The sequence below is a fragment of the Lolium perenne genome, chromosome 3, assembly GCF_019359855.2.
Source record: "Lolium perenne isolate Kyuss_39 chromosome 3, Kyuss_2.0, whole genome shotgun sequence".
NCBI classification, from domain to species: Eukaryota; Viridiplantae; Streptophyta; class Magnoliopsida; order Poales; family Poaceae; genus Lolium; species Lolium perenne.
This window is the reverse complement of record NC_067246.2, coordinates 343,825,149-343,842,253: the sequence shown is the minus strand read 5'-3', so window position 1 is coordinate 343,842,253 and position 17,105 is coordinate 343,825,149. Positions and strand designations below refer to the sequence as shown.

The 17,105-nt window shown below is 45.4% G+C and overlaps 1 protein-coding gene across 1 annotated transcript; it reads left to right on the top strand.

Moving 5' to 3' along the window:
• The first annotated feature begins 12,339 nt into the window (after positions 1 to 12,339).
• LOC139838311 (uncharacterized) lies at positions 12,340 to 12,729 on the top strand. The gene has a single exon (XM_071827719.1). It carries the CDS (start codon positions 12,340 to 12,342, stop codon positions 12,727 to 12,729), a length of 390 nt encoding a protein of 129 aa, XP_071683820.1.
• Positions 12,730 to 17,105: the final 4,376 nt, after the last annotated feature.

The following is a 17,105-nucleotide window of genomic DNA, read 5'->3' as shown; positions in this document are numbered from 1 at the left end:
GTCCACGGTTACGGACGATTGGAAAGGCCATACTGTTCCGTTGTCAGAATTTTGGGTTTTGAAAGGGAATGTTGAACTAAAAGGTGACTTGACTTGAATCACAATTGATTTGTGGGAATGACACTAATGTTCCCACTTGAGTGGGTTAGCAAAAATGAGGAGACTTTACTAAATGTTTGTGAACTAAACTTGACTTTATGCAAACAAAACTTAGAGCTTAGCACCCTCACTAAAATTTGCTAAGCACTTACATTAGTATTAGTTTGCGAGTACCTTAAAGTACTCATGGCTGTGTCCCTGGCTATTCAAATGCCAGACTATGAAGAGGAGCAACAGTATCAAGACGATGGACAGCAGGAAGTCTACGATAACTAGGAGCATCTTCTAACGTCAAGCGTTGCCTGTGGAATAGATAGTCCACTACTACTTCGCTTCCGCTACGTATTGTGTTGTTGGTCATTAGACCAACTATTTGTGTAATATTGGATCATGTGATCTATGGTTGTAAGACGATTATGTGTTGTAATCAATGATGACTCTATGATATTCAACTGTTATGTCTCGCAAAAACAATCTTCCTGGGATTGCGATGTATGGCATAATAGGCATCTGGACTTAAAAATCCGGGTGTTGACAAGTTGGTATCAGAGCCATTGTTTGACCTTAGGAGACCCTAGTTAGAATGGACGTCTGAAAACTTAGTTTCAAATTCAATGAAGTGAATAGTTACAAAAACCTATTCACACTCTTACCTTTGAGATCTTTTCTAAACAATGAATTCATGCTCGTCCTTATAAGTTACTTAAAATTTTGAACACTTGCACTTCTCTCACTTACTCGTCTATTCACTCTACAGATGGAGCAGTTCACCCAGACCGAGGCTTACCAGCTAGGGAATGGCGGGGACATGATCTTCGAGAGGGACCTCCACGCCCTATCGGAGTTCCTTGGACGCCCGTCCCCGGTGTTCTTCGGGGGTCAGGTCAACGACCAGCCCGGAGGACAGCTGCAGTGGGTCATCATGGCCGACCTCCCAGGGAAGCATGAGTTTCCCCTGGAAAGGATCCAGTTCTCTTTCAGGGAGAACAACTCGGCGGACGGACTAGCTCGTGCACTTCAGGAGTCGCTTGCCCGTCTGTGCGGGCAGAACGTGAGGGCCATCCAGGAGAAACGCTTAGCTCACCTCGCAAGGCACAACTCCCTTGGAGTGCCCATGAACCTGCCATCCCACCCTGGGGTGAGGCACCATGTGGACCACCTCGACTTCATGCTATGCGAAGTTCGCATGGAGCTGGACAACTCCCGCGCCTACGCCAACCACACCTACCTCCAGCAGGCTCAACAGGCCGAGACCATCAAGGTCATCGCCAAGGAGCGCAGGACTCTTCGCCGCCTGAACGCGAAGAAGGACTACACCATCTCTCGCCTCCGAGCCAAGATAGCCTCACTGAAGGAGACTGTCGAAGCCCAGGCCGAGCAGCTCCAGGACCTGGAGGGAGAAGGCGAGGGAGAAGACATCCAGGGAGATGGATACTCCTATGTGAGCAATGACAACGACTATGAAGAAGAAGACGACGAAGACCTGGCCTTCCACCCCTACGTGGATGGCCATGAGCATCTGGAAGCCGGGATGGATAATACCTTCCCGATCAATGTTGATGAAGAGTAGTTTCACATGAGCACTTGAGTAGCGTGAGTTGTATCGGTCCCTTGTATCGTAGAACGGTGAAATGGTTCTTCAAACCATCCGGTGTGTTAGCTTGTAATGTGTGCTCCTTGAATGAATAAATGTGTGTTTAATTTCAAGATATCAAGAACTCAAGTTTTAAACTTTTGAACTTACCCAAAACAAGCCATAGAAATTTCCCTCTCATCTCATGATCTATCTCCATGTTCAGATGGCACCTCCAACTCGCAGCACCAATCAGGATGCGATGATGCAAATGTTGCAGATGATGATGGCAGATAGAGAGGCTGAAAGAGCTGAGAGGCAAGCCAATATCGCGGCACTGCAACAGATCGCCAACAGCAACCAAGGCCATGGAAACCATGATCATCCGGGATCAAAGCTGATGAACTTCCAGAACACTAACCCACCTGTGTTTAGCAAGACGGAAGAACCCCTTGATGCGGATGATTGGCTCCAAACCATGGAGAACAATCTTGAAGTTGCCGGAGTAGAAGCCAATGATAAGGTGTTGTTTGCCACCCACTATTTGGCAGGACCTGCACGAGCCTGGTGGACGAGTGCCCGTGCATTGAATGCGGGGCAAATGATGACTTGGGCAGATTTCAAGCTCAAGTTCAGCAAGTACCATGTGCCCCCGGGTCTGATCAAGAAAATGAGGGACGAGTTCAGGGAACTCAAGCAGGGCAGACTGACCGTGGTAGAATACCACGACAGATTCCTCACTCTGTCAAGGTACGCCCCGGATGAGACGGACACCACCGAGAAGAGGAAGGAGAGATTCCTGAATGGACTGCACGATGAGATGCAGACTGTGCTGGTCAACATTCCTTTTGCTGACCTTGAAGCCCTGGTTGATTCAGCCATCCAGATGGAGGGGAAACTCAACCAAGCCAACGAGAACCGCAAGCGCCGCATGATGCACCAGAGTGGGCCCAGCAATACCCCAAGGTTTCGCCCCAGTTCAAGCGGAGGGTTTTCCCCAAGAAACAACAAGCCGCCGATGCAGATGTCACGTCCGGGTTTTCAGAACCGGAGTGGAGGACACCCTAGGCCAGGAGGCCACCACAACAACAACAACCCCCACCATGCCAACACCAACCATTTCAACCGCGCCCCGATGAGAGCCCCCAACAACAATAACTCCAACACTGCTCCGAGGACTGGGAGCAACGCTGTTCCTATCACCCCCAAGGACAAGTCCACCATCACTTGTTATGAGTGTGGAGTGGTGGGTCACTACTCCAATGAGTGCCCCAAAAGGCTCGCCAAGACTGCCGCCAACACCTCTGCCCCTGCTCAGCAGCAACGCCGTGTCTCCACCGGCAAGAAGTTTACCCCCAACAACCCGAACAACCGCAGCGGCCGCCTCTTTCACATGAGTGCGGAAGAAGCCCAGGAAGCACCAGATGTCGTGCTGGGTATGTTCTCTGTTAACTCAATACCTACAAGAGTGTTGTTTGATTCTGGAGCATCGCATTCGTTTGTTACCGAAGATTTTGCATGCACTAGTAAGATTCAACCCATCAGTTTGAAGCATGTCATGATAGTTCAAATACCTGGTTCAACAACTAAAGCTAGAAAAATTTGCAAAGATGTGCCTATCAGAATTCATGAAACAGATTTTTATGCAAATTTGATTGATCTGGGAGCAAAAGGTTTGGAAGTAGTACTGGGTATGGACTGGATGTCGAAACATCATGGACTGATTGATTGTGCCAAGAAGGCCATCACCATGACTAGTAGCACCGGAGTGTTAGTAGAACATGTGTCTGAAAGGCTGCCCAGAAAGTTTACCTGCAACCAAAGTCTAGCCAAACCAACCTTGGATCAGATCAGGGTCGTTTGTCGATACCCCGATGTGTTTCCTGATGATCTACCCGGTATGCCCCCAGATCGGGATATCGAGTTTATCATTGAGTTAATCCCTGGAACAGGACCTATAGCCCAGAGAGCCTATAGTATGAACCCGGCAGAGTTAGTGGAACTGAACAAGCAGCTGGATGATATGTTATTCAAAGGTCTGATTCGACCAAGTGCGTCGCCTTGGAGATCCCCAGTTTTGTTTGTGGATAAGAAGGACGGTGCCACTCGTTTATGTACGGATTACCGTAAGCTTAACGATGTCACCATCAAGAACAAGTATCCTTTGCCAAAGATAGAAGACCTGTTTGACCAGCTGACCGGTGCCAAAGTGTTCTCTAAGATTGATCTTAGGACTGGTTACCATCAGTTTAAGATTCGTGCCACCGATATCCCCAAAACTGCCTTCACCACCAGATATGGATTGTACGAGTACAATGTCATGTCATTTGGATTGACCAACGCCCCCGCTTACTTCATGAATCTCATGAATAAGATCTTTATGAACTTTCTGGATAAGTTTGTCGTTGTTTTCATCGACGACATCCTTATCTACTCCAAATCCGAAGAAGAACATGAGCAGCATTTGGAAGTTGTCCTAGATACCCTTCGGGAGCATCAGTTGTACGCCAAGTTCAGCAAATGCGAGTTTTGGTTGAAGGAAGTAGGATTCCTGGGACATGTCTTGTCTGCAGGAGGAATTGCCGTTGACCCCTCCAAAATCAAGACCGTTGAAGAATGGAAAGCCCAAACCACTCAGACTGAAGACCGTGCATTTCTCGGATTGGCGGGATATTACCGCCGGTTTGTTGAAGGATTCTCGAGCATAGCAAGGCCAATGACTCAATTGTTGAAGAAGGACAAGAAGTTTGAATGGAATGATAAATGTGAAGAAAGTTTCCAATAGCTCAAGAGCAGATTGACCACATCCCCAATATTGATCATGCCGGACATCACCAAGCCCTTTGACGTCTACTGTGACGCCTCCAAGATTGGTCTTGGATGTGTGTTGATGCAAGAAGGGAAAGTGATATCATACCTGTCGAGACAACTGAAGCAACATGAACAGAACTATCCAACCCATGACTTGGAGTTAGCCGCCGTAGTTTTAGCCTTGAAAGTATGGCGTCATTACCTCATGGGTAATCGATGCGAGATCTATTCGGATCACAAGAGTCTGAAGTATATCTTCACCCAGAAGGAGCTGAATATGAGGCAGCGAAGATGGATTGAGTTGATCAAGGATTATGACATGGAAATTCACTATCACCCCGGCAAGGCCAATGTGGTAGCGGATGCCCTGAGTAGACAGCCGATTCAGTTGAACTCCATGATCGCAGAAGAATAGTCTAGTTTGTATCAAGAGTTTGAACAGTGGAGACTGGAGCTAGTTAGCGAAGGATTCCTAGCAAGCATCGAGCTTCAACCCACTTTGATGAGTCAGATCAAGGAAGCCCAGAAGGGAAATGCCAGCACTGATGGAATCAAGAGTCAAATAGCTGCAGGAAAGGCACCGGGATTCACCGAAGATGAAGAAGGAGTGCTATGGTACAACGGACGCTTATGTGTGCCGTCAGATTCAGAGTTAAAGCAAGTTATCCTGAAAGAAGCTCATGACACCCTTTACTCCATTCATCCCGGAGGAACCAAGATGTATCAAGATTTGAAGGAACAATTTTGGTGGCATGGAATGAAGAGAGAAATTGGAAGCTACATCGCCAAGTGTGATATCTGTCAACGAGTCAAAGCAGAACATCAACGACCCGCAGGATTGCTGCAACCCCTGCAGATTCCCGAATGGAAGTGGGATTCTGTAGGAATGGACTTCATCACCGGACTGCCCAAATCTAGTAAAGGAAATGATTCTATCTGGGTAGTGGTTGATAGATTGACCATGGTAGCCCATTTCATCCCCGTCAAGACCACCTATCAAGGACCAAGGCTTGCCGAGTTATATATCTCACGGATAGTCAGCCTGCACGGAACCCCGAAGTCAATAGTATCCGACAGAGGATCCCAATTCACCTCAAGATTCTGGCAGAAAGTACATGAAGGACTAGGAACCCGGCTGAATTTCAGCACCGCCTATCACCCACAGACAGATGGACAGACTGAACGAGTCAATCAAATACTGGAGGATATGTTGAGAGCATGTGTGCTTGAATATGGATCCAAGTGGGAAGACTGTTTGCCTTACGCAGAATTCTCGTACAACAACAGCTATCAAGCCAGCTTGCAAATGGCCCCCTTTGAAGCACTGTACGGAAGGAAGTGCCGTACCCCTCTGAATTGGTCGGAAGTCGGAGAGAGTCAAGTTTTTGGACCAGATATTCTCCGCGAAGCTGAAGAGAAGGTGCACAAGATCCGTGAATACCTCAAGACAGCCCAATCAAGACAGAAGAGCTACGCCGACAAGAGACGCCGAGAGATGACCTTCGAGATCGGAGATTTCGTGTATCTCAAACTGTCCCCCTTGAAAGGAATGCAGAGATTCCAACTAAGAGGAAAGCTTGCTCCTCGATATGTTGGACCCTTCAAAGTCCTGAGTCGCCGAGGAGAAGTGTCTTATCAACTAGAGTTACCGGAAGAAATGTCAGCGGTACACAATGTGTTTCACATCTCCTTACTCCGGAAATGCCTGGAAGTGCCGGAGACGACCGAGGTTTTCAAGAACATCGATCACCGAGCTGTGGATATCAACTCAGACTTGACCTATCGCGAAGTACCTATTCGCATCTTAGAAGAAGCTTTCAGAACCACCCGCACCAGGAGTATCAAGTTTCTGAAGATCCAATGGAGTAACCATACCGAAGAAGAAGCCACTTGGGAGCGAGAAGACTTCATGAGGACTGAATACCCAGATCTCTTTAGTACCTAATTTTCCTTTAAGATCTCGGGACGAGATCTTTTGTAAGGGGGAAGGGTTTGTAACATCCCAAGTTTCAACTCAATAAAGACAAGAAATCAAGTACTCAAATTTTGGAGTTAACAAAAACTTTTCTTTACATATAGTGCTATGCATAAGTGTTCATGCATTCTTGTATGCCATTGCCATGATGAGTGTTTATGAGTTGCTCTAATGTGCTTAAACCCTAACACATGATCATAGAACCCTAAATTGAGAGAAATAAAGAAAATAGAAAAGAATGCCATTTTCACTCTCATACACATTTAGCCAATTATGCAAATCATCAACCAAGGCCCCAATTGCTTGTGCCATTGCTTGAGAAACACTTTTATGTCAATAACAAACACTTTGCCATCAAAGAAACACAAATCAAATTAAAGGTAAAATCAAATCCTTGTTACATATGATAATGGTCACCTTGCCCCTTTTTTAACATCATGCCCACTTTGAGCCCCTGGTTTGGCAGATTTCTAAACTAAACTTGGCCAACTCTTTCCACCTCATCCAAGACCATGTCAAGGTGAACATTTTTGGTGTTGACCATCAGGGTTGACTCTGCCTACATTGACCAGAATAGAGATGACAAGTGGAGACTTTGAAACAAAGAGAAGATCATCTCATTTTTGAAATTTTGCAAACCAGCACCAAATTGACCACCACCACCACCATTCTACTCCAATATTTATTCAAACCAACTCCACCAAAAATATTTGAAAAATACAAATATTTTCTTCATGCGACCATTGTGTCGAACACATGGCAGGCAACAATTTGCAAAACTCACACACCCTTTTACACAGCAGGTTTTAGCCTAAATCCCTTTGCTACTGAGATGATTGTTGCTCCTCTGTGTCTCCTGCATCAAGCCATGTCCTTGCTCTTGCTGATAAAAGCCTGGAAAGCCTCCTTTCATCACCATGCCATGCACCATGCCGGCCAGCATGCCACTCACCTCTCTGCTCCTCCCCTCTCACTTTTACCTTGTCCTGGAGAATCCCCTGACCTTGTTGATCATCGCAGTGCACAGCCTGAGCTCGTGCGAGGCTGGCATTGGCCAGGCAGCACGCGCCCAGAACCATGCCAGTGCACGCCAGTACGCGCGCTCACCGCGTACTGGACGCGCCGGAGCGCCGCTCGCCCCATCGCCTCAGTACTTCCCTACCCCTCTCCTTCTGCATCAAGCGACACCACTACACCCTCTAGCTCGTAGACATCCTCAAATGCACGCGGAGGCACCGTTGCCATCGTCCTCGTCGACTTTCCGCCGCCAGTACAGTGGCAGTCACTGCACGCTCCCGGTCGATCCCTTCACCATTTCTCTGCGCCAGCTAGCCGTTGAGCATCGCCATGATGCCGCCTACACGACGCCGTCCTTACCTTGCCCCTTCGCGCCCTGGAACCGCCGCGCCATGCTCGACCTTCCTCGGCACCCGCAGCACCTCCTCCCCTCTATAAATAGAGCACTCCTGCGTCTCAATCCTTCACACCATCCAGTTCTCCTCCCATCTCTGCTTCTCCTCGACTCGTTAGCTAGCTCAATCGTCGCCGGAGTAGCCCCAATTTGACGATCGGAGCCGCCAGTACCCGCAGGTCGCCGCCGTCGATTGGAGCCTCCCCACGCCACGCCGTTTGTACCAGGAGCCTCGTCGTCCACGCCAACGTCGCCGCGCACCTCGCCATCAACCGCGGGAACGCCGGTAGGCTCTCCCACCCCCTAGGCTCACCGCCAGTATGTCGCTTCTCGCCGGAGAAGACGACGATCGTGCACCGCACGATCGCGTTCTAATCCAACGCCCCACAATCCTCCATACCGTTTCGCTGTGAAACGCTCGCTGACAAGAGGGCCCCACCAGTCAGGAAGCCCACTCGCGCGAGCTGCGCAGATGGGCTGGCCCGTTTATTTTCCTTGCTGTGGCCCAGAATCTTTCCCGCCTAACCCCTTCGTTTGAATTCAAATTTCTGGATTAGTTAGAATTTCAATACTGGCACTGTTTTCAAATTTGAATAGTTTCAAATCTACTGCACCAAATTCAGCAAATTTTATATCTTTGGAAAGCCTATGAAATTACCTAAACCATCCCACTGGTCTCACGCTCAGTTTCATGGTAGATTTCAAATGGTAAAAATAACAAGGCAGGCCCTTTTCAAACTTCAAACTTTATTTAAAATTCAACCATAATTGATTTTGAGTTGAATCCAACTCTCATAAATCACTTTTGGTGTAATCTAATTGTTTATGCAAAAAGATAGCGAAATTGTTTGCATGATCATGGACTAGAGCAAAATAATGGCTATGGAGCCATTTCTAGTTCATTTAAATCATTTAAATTAAATTGTTTAAATGGTATGAGAGCTACTCTCTCATTTAAATCTTGATCCCAAGTAATTCCATATGAGGTAATGCCCTTAGTCTAATGAACCTCATATTTTATTACTTAGTGATATTAAATCTTTACCATGCTATTCTTAACATGCATGAGGAGTAGCACCTCATTTAAATCATACTCCCATATAATAGATATGAAATGTGGACCTTGGTCAACATATATTCATACCTTATTATTACTTGAGGAGATTAAATCTTAATAAGATTTAGTGAGAGGAAATTATTTTCTCCAAAGAATTAAATAGCAAACCAAATCAATAATTGTAATGAGAGGAAATTATTTTTCTCTTAAATAAGAAAACCAAGTCAATCACCATGCTATGAATGATGTGATGTTAGAATAAGCTTGTGTGAACCTTTGGTGTGTTTAGTCTAGCATATAAGTTTTGTTTGGTGATTGTATACCTCGTATTCATGTATAGACGCTAGTACCGAGGAGTATCAAGAGGAGGAGGGCTACTTCCAGGAGGAGGAAGAGAACTTTGACCACTACCCTGCTCAAGGCAAGCTAATATTCTTGCAAAGTGCAAAGCTCTACCAGAGCAAGGCACACTCACCTATTACTTTATGCTTCATGATCCCATCCCAAGTTTTATTCTTGCAAAGTTTTTACCTTATTTATTAAAGCTTCCTTTTATAGTTAACTTTGGTCTAAGTATAAGAGGAGTACAAGAGCATCAAACTTAGCCTAAATAGCTACAAGTAAGTTAGCACCACTCATGCCTAGTGGCTAGTGCAACTAAAATTGACTACTCTAGATAGGAACTTGTGAAAACCAATGACTTTGAAAACCTTGGAATGATGAGTCATTCTATTGAAAGATTTTGAAGGTGAATATGACTTGTGAATGACATGGTGAACTTTACAAAAACTGATGGTTGGGTTTGAATGCGATACCTTTCCAATTATACAAGTACCCCCACAATACCTGATTATGGGTAGGGCTTAACTAGAAGTTTGTGTATCCTAGTATGGGTTCCCTCTAAACAAGCATCATAGGGGTTATGCCGAGGCTGCCTCCGTTAGAAGTGAAATGATGTGAATATGAGGTGAATGTACGACCCAAGCCCTGTGCAGTTCCCGGGTTGACGGTTTGTTTTCACCGGGAGGCCAAACTCATGGGGAGAGGTGCCTATACTAGGGTATATAAGTGAAAGGTTATGGTTGATGATCCGCGTACTGAGTTACGATGATTCGGGGTTATCCTCGACGGATGTAATCAAAAGTTGTGGCACAAGAGTACAACCTCTGCAGAGTGTTAAACCTATTCGAATAGCCGTGTCCACGGTTACGGACGATTGGAAAGGCCATACTGTTCCGTTGTCAGAATTTTGGGTTTTGAAAGGGAATGTTGAACTAAAAGGTGACTTGACTTGAATCACAATTGATTTGTGGGAATGACACTAATGTTCCCACTTGAGTGGGTTAGCAAAAATGAGGAGTCTTTACTAAATGTTTGTGAACTAAACTTGACTTTATGCAAACAAAACTTAGAGCTTAGCACCCTCACTAAAATTTGCTAAGCACTTACATTAGTATTAGTTTGCGAGTACCTTAAAGTACTCATGGCTGTGTCCCTGGCTATTCAAATGCCAGACTATGAGGAGGAGCAACAGTATCAAGACGACGGACAGCAGGAAGTCTACGATAACTAGGAGCATCTTCTAACGTCAAGCGTTGCCTGTGGAATAGATAGTCCACTACTACTTCGCTTCCGCTACGTATTGTGTTGTTGGTCATTAGACCAACTATTTGTGTAATATTGGATCATGTGATCTATGGTTGTAAGACGATTATGTGTTGTAATCAATGATGACTCTATGATATTCAACTGTTATGTCTCGCAAAAATAATCTTCCTGGGATTGCGATGTATGGCATAATAGGCATCTGGACTTAAAAATCCGGGTGTTGACAGGTGCAGCCTCCACAGGCTCGCCACCAACCTGGCAGACAAGGAGGCGCGGCGGAGTTGAAGAAGACGGCGGCGTCTGGGGGGCCAGGACCTCTTCGTCTTCCTCATCACTGACAACAACGGCCTCAGCAGCGGAAGACCAAGACGGGGCTCCGTGAGGCAGCGGCAGCAGCTCGCCAGACGGTGACCGGGCAGATGTCGTAGCTGGCACAGACGGGAGTGGCGGCGCTCGAGAGCACAGCTCCCACGCTTGCCCTTCCTACAGAAGTGGAGGAGGGAGTGTCGCCATTACAGGCCTAGAGACGGCCGCGCCCGAGACGACCAACCCGCCATTCTCCTTCCGAAACCTCTCTGCAGGAGGCAGCCGTGACGAGCGACGAGCTGGAGCTGCAGCGAGTGCGGCAGCGGAGGGCGGCGAGGCCGGGGAGGCCGCCGTCGCGGCCATGGGGAGGAGAAACTGCAGGAGCAGCGGCGGGGATAGCAGGTCGAGCCCCTACATGGCAGACGGAGGGACGGGAAGAGGGCTTCGAGGGGATTCCAGATCTGGTCGCAGAGCTAGGAAAGAACGTCGGAGGAGGAGATCAGGCTGCTGGCGGCGGCAGGCCAGCCCTCGTCGCCATGGTCGCAGGTCACGGTTCTCTAGCTACACTTACCGGTTAAAGATCATGTTTATGTGCTTATGTTAAATAATTATCACTTCCGTTGTCATACAAGAGGCTGCCGAGGGCCTCCTTGCAGCCCATCGTCAACACCATCTGTCACCGGCTCGCACCCGGGAACGCGACCTTCTACACCTTTGCTGGGCGCCTCGTTCTGATCAAGTCCGTGATCACCTCCATCCCGATCTACCTCTCCATTGCGATGGAGCTGCCCGCTTGGCTCCTGCAATTCTTGGAGAAGCATATCCGCGCCTTTTTCTGGAAGGGATCGGAGGCGGTCTCGGGCGGGCACTGCCTTGTGGCCTGGGATCAGGTTTGTCAGCCGGTGGAGTATGGAGGGCTAGGTGTGCTGAACCTCAAGCTTCTTGGGTTTTCCCTGCGCGCTCGTTGGCTGTGGCTGCGAAGGATGCGACGAGGCTGCTGGACTGACCTCCCTCTACAGGTTGAGCCGAAGGTCCAGGATCTCTTCGACGCGTCCACCCGCGTCGTTCTCGGGGACGGGCGCACAGCACTCTTCTGGACTGATCCATGGCTCAATGACACTCCCCTCAGGGCCTCCGCGCCTGCGCTCTTCGCTGCCGTGTCCTCTGCCTCCCAGCACTCCAGGACAGTTGAATCCGTGCTGCTGAATCGGCGGTGGATCCGAGACATCACTGGCCCCCTGAGTGTCCCAGTGCTCACGCAGTTCCTTCGCCTCGTGGATGCGCTGCAACTCGTTGTCCTCGCCCCTGGCACGCCGGACCGAGTTGAGTGGAAGTGGAGCACGACGGCTGAGTACTCCGCGAGCACGGCTTACAAGGCTTTCTTCCTCGGGCTGGAATTCTTCCCCTGCGGCAAGACCATTTGGAAGACATAGGCCCCAGCCAAGTGCAAGATCGACATCTAGCTTGTAATGCAACGGCGCATTTGGACGGTGGATCGCATGTTGCGGCATGGTATGCAGTCCCATTCTAGCTGCCCTCTTTGTGAGCAGGCCCCTGAGACGGCGGATCATCTCGCCCTCGGTTGCGTCCTCGCTAGGGAGGTCTGGCATGCCACGCTCCAGCGCTGCAACTTGTCGCACCTGACGCCCTTGGCCGGTGATATGCTCATCGAGTGGTGGCCCAACTCAAGGCGACGCGTCCCGCAGCAGCTGAGGAAAGGGTTCGACTCCCTTGTCCTCCTCATGGTCTGGACACTCTGGAAGGAGAGGAACAGCCGCGTCTTGAAGCGCTCGGCGGAAACTGCTCGAGGTATCTTCAAGCGTATCACTGAAGAAGTGGAGCTTTGGAAGCTATCAGGTGCGGTAGGGCTGTGCAACATTTGGAGATAGGACTCTACACTCTTTTTCGGGCGTTGTACTCTCTCGGCATGCTCATGGTCGCCCTACCATTCTAGCACGCCTTGTACCCGCATTCCCTCTAGAATGCCAGAACCGTTGTAGTCCGCTTCTTTTTCTTCTAATGCAATGACACGCAAAGCTTTTGCGTGTTCGCAATTTTTTTTTATCACTTCTACTCCCTCTATCTCATGAAACTTGTCTTAACTGCTTTGGAGGTGATGAACAATGCATGCCTACCACCTCCAAAGTTGTTGACCCGGAACAGAGTCCGGGCATCCAAATCCACTCAGTACCTCCTCTTGTACACATTACTAGATCATGATGGCGCGCGTTGCTGTGCCCGTCCTTCCTGCCATATAATGATAGAAATTATGCAAATATGTGGACATTGTGTCAAATATTTTGAGCATTGTGTCTAGAGTTTGGCCATGTCCGATGATTAAACCTCTATGATGCTGCAAGTTCAAGCCTAACTTCGATTGCCGACATTCCATATGATAATCATAAAGGCGTGCTTCTGGCCCTAGTAAATGCCAAATAACTTTAGGTGAAAAGTAATAACAATATGTTGTTCTAAGCCTATTAAAATAAATCTTATAATCCTCAAGCTCAGCATAAAGACTTGAAATTATTCATGTTGCAGCTCATTGACAATTAAGCACCACATTCCATCTTTTCAAGTTAATAATACAATTATGTTCTATATAATTGGTAATCCATTAAAGAACCCATCATTTAAACTTCACTTAAGTCATCTACGTTCAATTTAACTTCTTCACAATTTTGTGGTAACTGTCAAATTAAAGTAGGAGTCATGAAGAGAATACAGGGGGGAAATCCTCGACTTCATTAGTCACACCAGGAAATTCTGGATGCGACTCATTGAATTACTGAACTGTATAATCATAATGAGTATTATAAAGAAAATAAAAACACCATTAAACAACATCCTAAGTTATAGAGGTTGATACTGGTTACCATGTTGACCTATTTCATCAAGCTTGCCTGCTAACCTGCACACCAGAAAATGATGTTAAAAGACAGGGGCAAAAAGGAGCCGGAACTTCTAACAACTTAAATTTCTTTAGTTTGTATGGAAAGAATATAATAACCTACACATACAACACAGGAAGAATGCATTAGCATGTGTTTGAATTATTCTTATTTTTCCTGAAGAAAAGTCTTGCAAAAGAAAGCCAGATGGCACTTAATTTGTATATTCATCAAGAACACAAACTAACTGGCGACCAATCAATATGTTAAGCTGTTGCCTAATTTTAGTAGTATTACCTAGCAAGAAAAAAAAAAGCATAGGACTGAGGCGAAATCCTATGGAGAGAGAGAACAATTTACCATTAAATATTGAGGGTTTTCCCACAAGACGATTATGCAGTTCTAAATAAGTAAACTTTTTTGTTCTTACCAATTTTGACCTCACAAACTTGACCAGGAAACCAATGCAAAAGAATTAAAAGGGCGTGTGCATAAAGAGTATTTACAACACTCATCACATGTACCATGCAAATAAAAGTTACCTGATATGGTAGCAAACTGAGAAAGTAAAAAAAATGATGGGGCTACATAAGGAGATCCAAGGGACCCTATATAGGAAAAAATGTTTCACATATCAAAATTTTGTGACACAAATTAAATGAAAATATAAAGCATCAGTCACTTGGATCCTACTTCCTGTAGGCAGTAAGATTTAAACATTAGCAACATCGATTTAAGCTTTCATTTATACAGTTATCAATAAAGGGAGCCTGGATCGAAGGAAAAAAGAAAAGAGGGCAAGTCTCACATTGGTAGAGCCCGGGAAAGGCTTGAATAAAAACAAAATATAGAAGAGGAGGCAAGATCTTATAAAAAAAGAATCTTCTGTCATGCGCATCATTCAACATCAACAATTAGCCATGTATTTGCTATAATATCAGATGACTGACAGTACTTAAACTAAAACATTGGCCAACAATCAACATAGTCAATTTTAGCTCATTTTCTCTTGGCCTGATAGTAGTCAAACTACTTATGCTATAATATATAAATTATAGAAACATAAGAAAACAGGAAACTCAAATGATTTTTACCAAATTTGTACACAGATGGCAGAGCTCACTCTAGTCAGCATTCTTTGATCTTCGTACAGTACCATTGCTTGTCGAGCAATACCAAAAGGTCACTTCCGCATTCATGCCAATGTTGAGCAATCGGCGTGTTTTAGATTGAATTTTAATTGCATGTTAGAATCAGTTACCTTCCAGATTGATAACAGTAAATTTAGATATAGTAAACTCTGTGGACTAAGGTAACAAACCTACCTCTCGCCTGATGAAGAACACCATCAAGATTGCTCCATATGCATTTTCTTCAGAATATTTTCTACCTCCGAAAAAAGGAAAGTCAGCTATCATTCAAACCCAACTAAGCAAACCAATCAACTGAAATTCATATTTGGCATACTTAGAATGCCAGTTGCCATAGTGGATCAAGAAATAAAGCTGCACCGAAGCACATACGAAAAACTATAGAACATACAGCTTGTACCATCAAAAGTCTAAATTCAATAAAATTGTGTGCACCTTGGTAAAGGAAATATATTGCTCAGTATCCAGTAATACATAATAAATATATTACTTAACTATCCAACCAAACTGGAGGACATATGCCTCCTTTGAGCAATTGGTTTAATGAGAAACTTATGTTCCTCCACCTGATTAATCATGAAGATCTCGCTGATAGTAGGCATTGGAACCAAGTAAGAATTAAGAAATAAAGGATGATCATTTTGACTACTCCAAAATCTGTACCTGCAATGTGGAATTGCTTTATATGTAAGCTATATCCAAGTATGGGCATGGAAGTAAAGCTCAGCAGCCACTGGAGAAGCATTATGCATTATGGTTTATGCTACTGAAGAAAAAGAGATTGCACGGCTGCCTTTGGTATTTGACCGGAGAAGGTGACATTCTTGTCCGTGACACTGCAGACAGAGTATAGTGTGCAGTAGTTTTGTAGGCATGAAGACATAGATACTGAGCATGCAACCATGTGGCTATGTTGGAGGCTAAGCTCCAGGCCCTTCAAGCAAGCTCTCACTTCATCTTCGAGTGCATGGTGGCGCGAGTTGCCGCGCCCATCTATTATGTCAGCATAATTATAGGGAATTATGTAAATATATGGAATCACGAAATATGGAACTGAAATTTGCATACCTATGTATATATTGGTCAGCAATTGCAATTGATCCACCAGCTGTCTTGCAGAATATATGACACTTCCGACAATCAAAGTATTTAATAAAATACTACACTGCCTCTATGTAAATATATTTTTCTTAAGTTAGAAGTATAGAATTGCAAAATAAATAAATTAAAATAAATCACCAATTGTCATGTCGTTGAACCTAAATATATGAGAGCAATAAGAACTACAAAATTCTAACAGTATTCTACCAAAAACTTCTATGTCAACACTAAAACGTTGGTACCACAAGGCGCAAGTATCATACTCACCATTAGTTGCCATACTCCTTAGTAAGAGGTTTATCTTTGAAGGTTGGAACAAGATGTCATTCTGACAAACAAGTTGTCACAATGAGAATTCTAGGATGCCAAGTTCAAAATTTCTGAAAAATGGATCTGGGAGGTTGCACTTGTTTTCATGTCTACAAAATCAAAATCGAGTCATTATTCCAACCATTTTGTTTGCATGAAGCCTATTTTTTTTGCGAAATTGCATGAAGGCTTGTTAAAAAGCATGAAATTATTTTCAGATTCGTTTAGCATCTAAGCAAAATTATAAACAATCGAACATGACTCAACCATGGATCAAATTGAGGCAATATTACTGGAGGAAAAGCAAGAGGGGTAGGAAAAGAATCGATTACTCTTTTCCGAACATGAGTAGTCTTCAGAAATGTCCCTATGGTACCTTTGTCAAGAACAACACATCCTATCACTACATTCTTCATTCTGGTGATTTGATACTAACCACACTGTCCAGAAAAGTATCCAATCCACCTGAAAGTTGAAAATGCTCTACTTCTCCCAAAAAAAATGGATGAAAAGAATTGAGCGAATGTCTCTATGCATAACTTGTACGTGTATGCCATGTTGGGGTGTTCCAGGGGACATTAACGTTTCTTGCGCAGGTCTCAGATCTGTCCTTCGTCACGCTCTTCGAAATGACAGCCGTGATAACCTGCAATAACCTCTGTAGATGCAACAAACAACATGTAAATTAATTTTGCTTACACTCACATGTTCCCTTGGAATACCAAACTGAGAAACATAGTGAATATGATCATCATGTTGCATGGAAAAGATTATTAGGAAACTAATTAGTTTGCGTTTTTCATCAATTTGAGG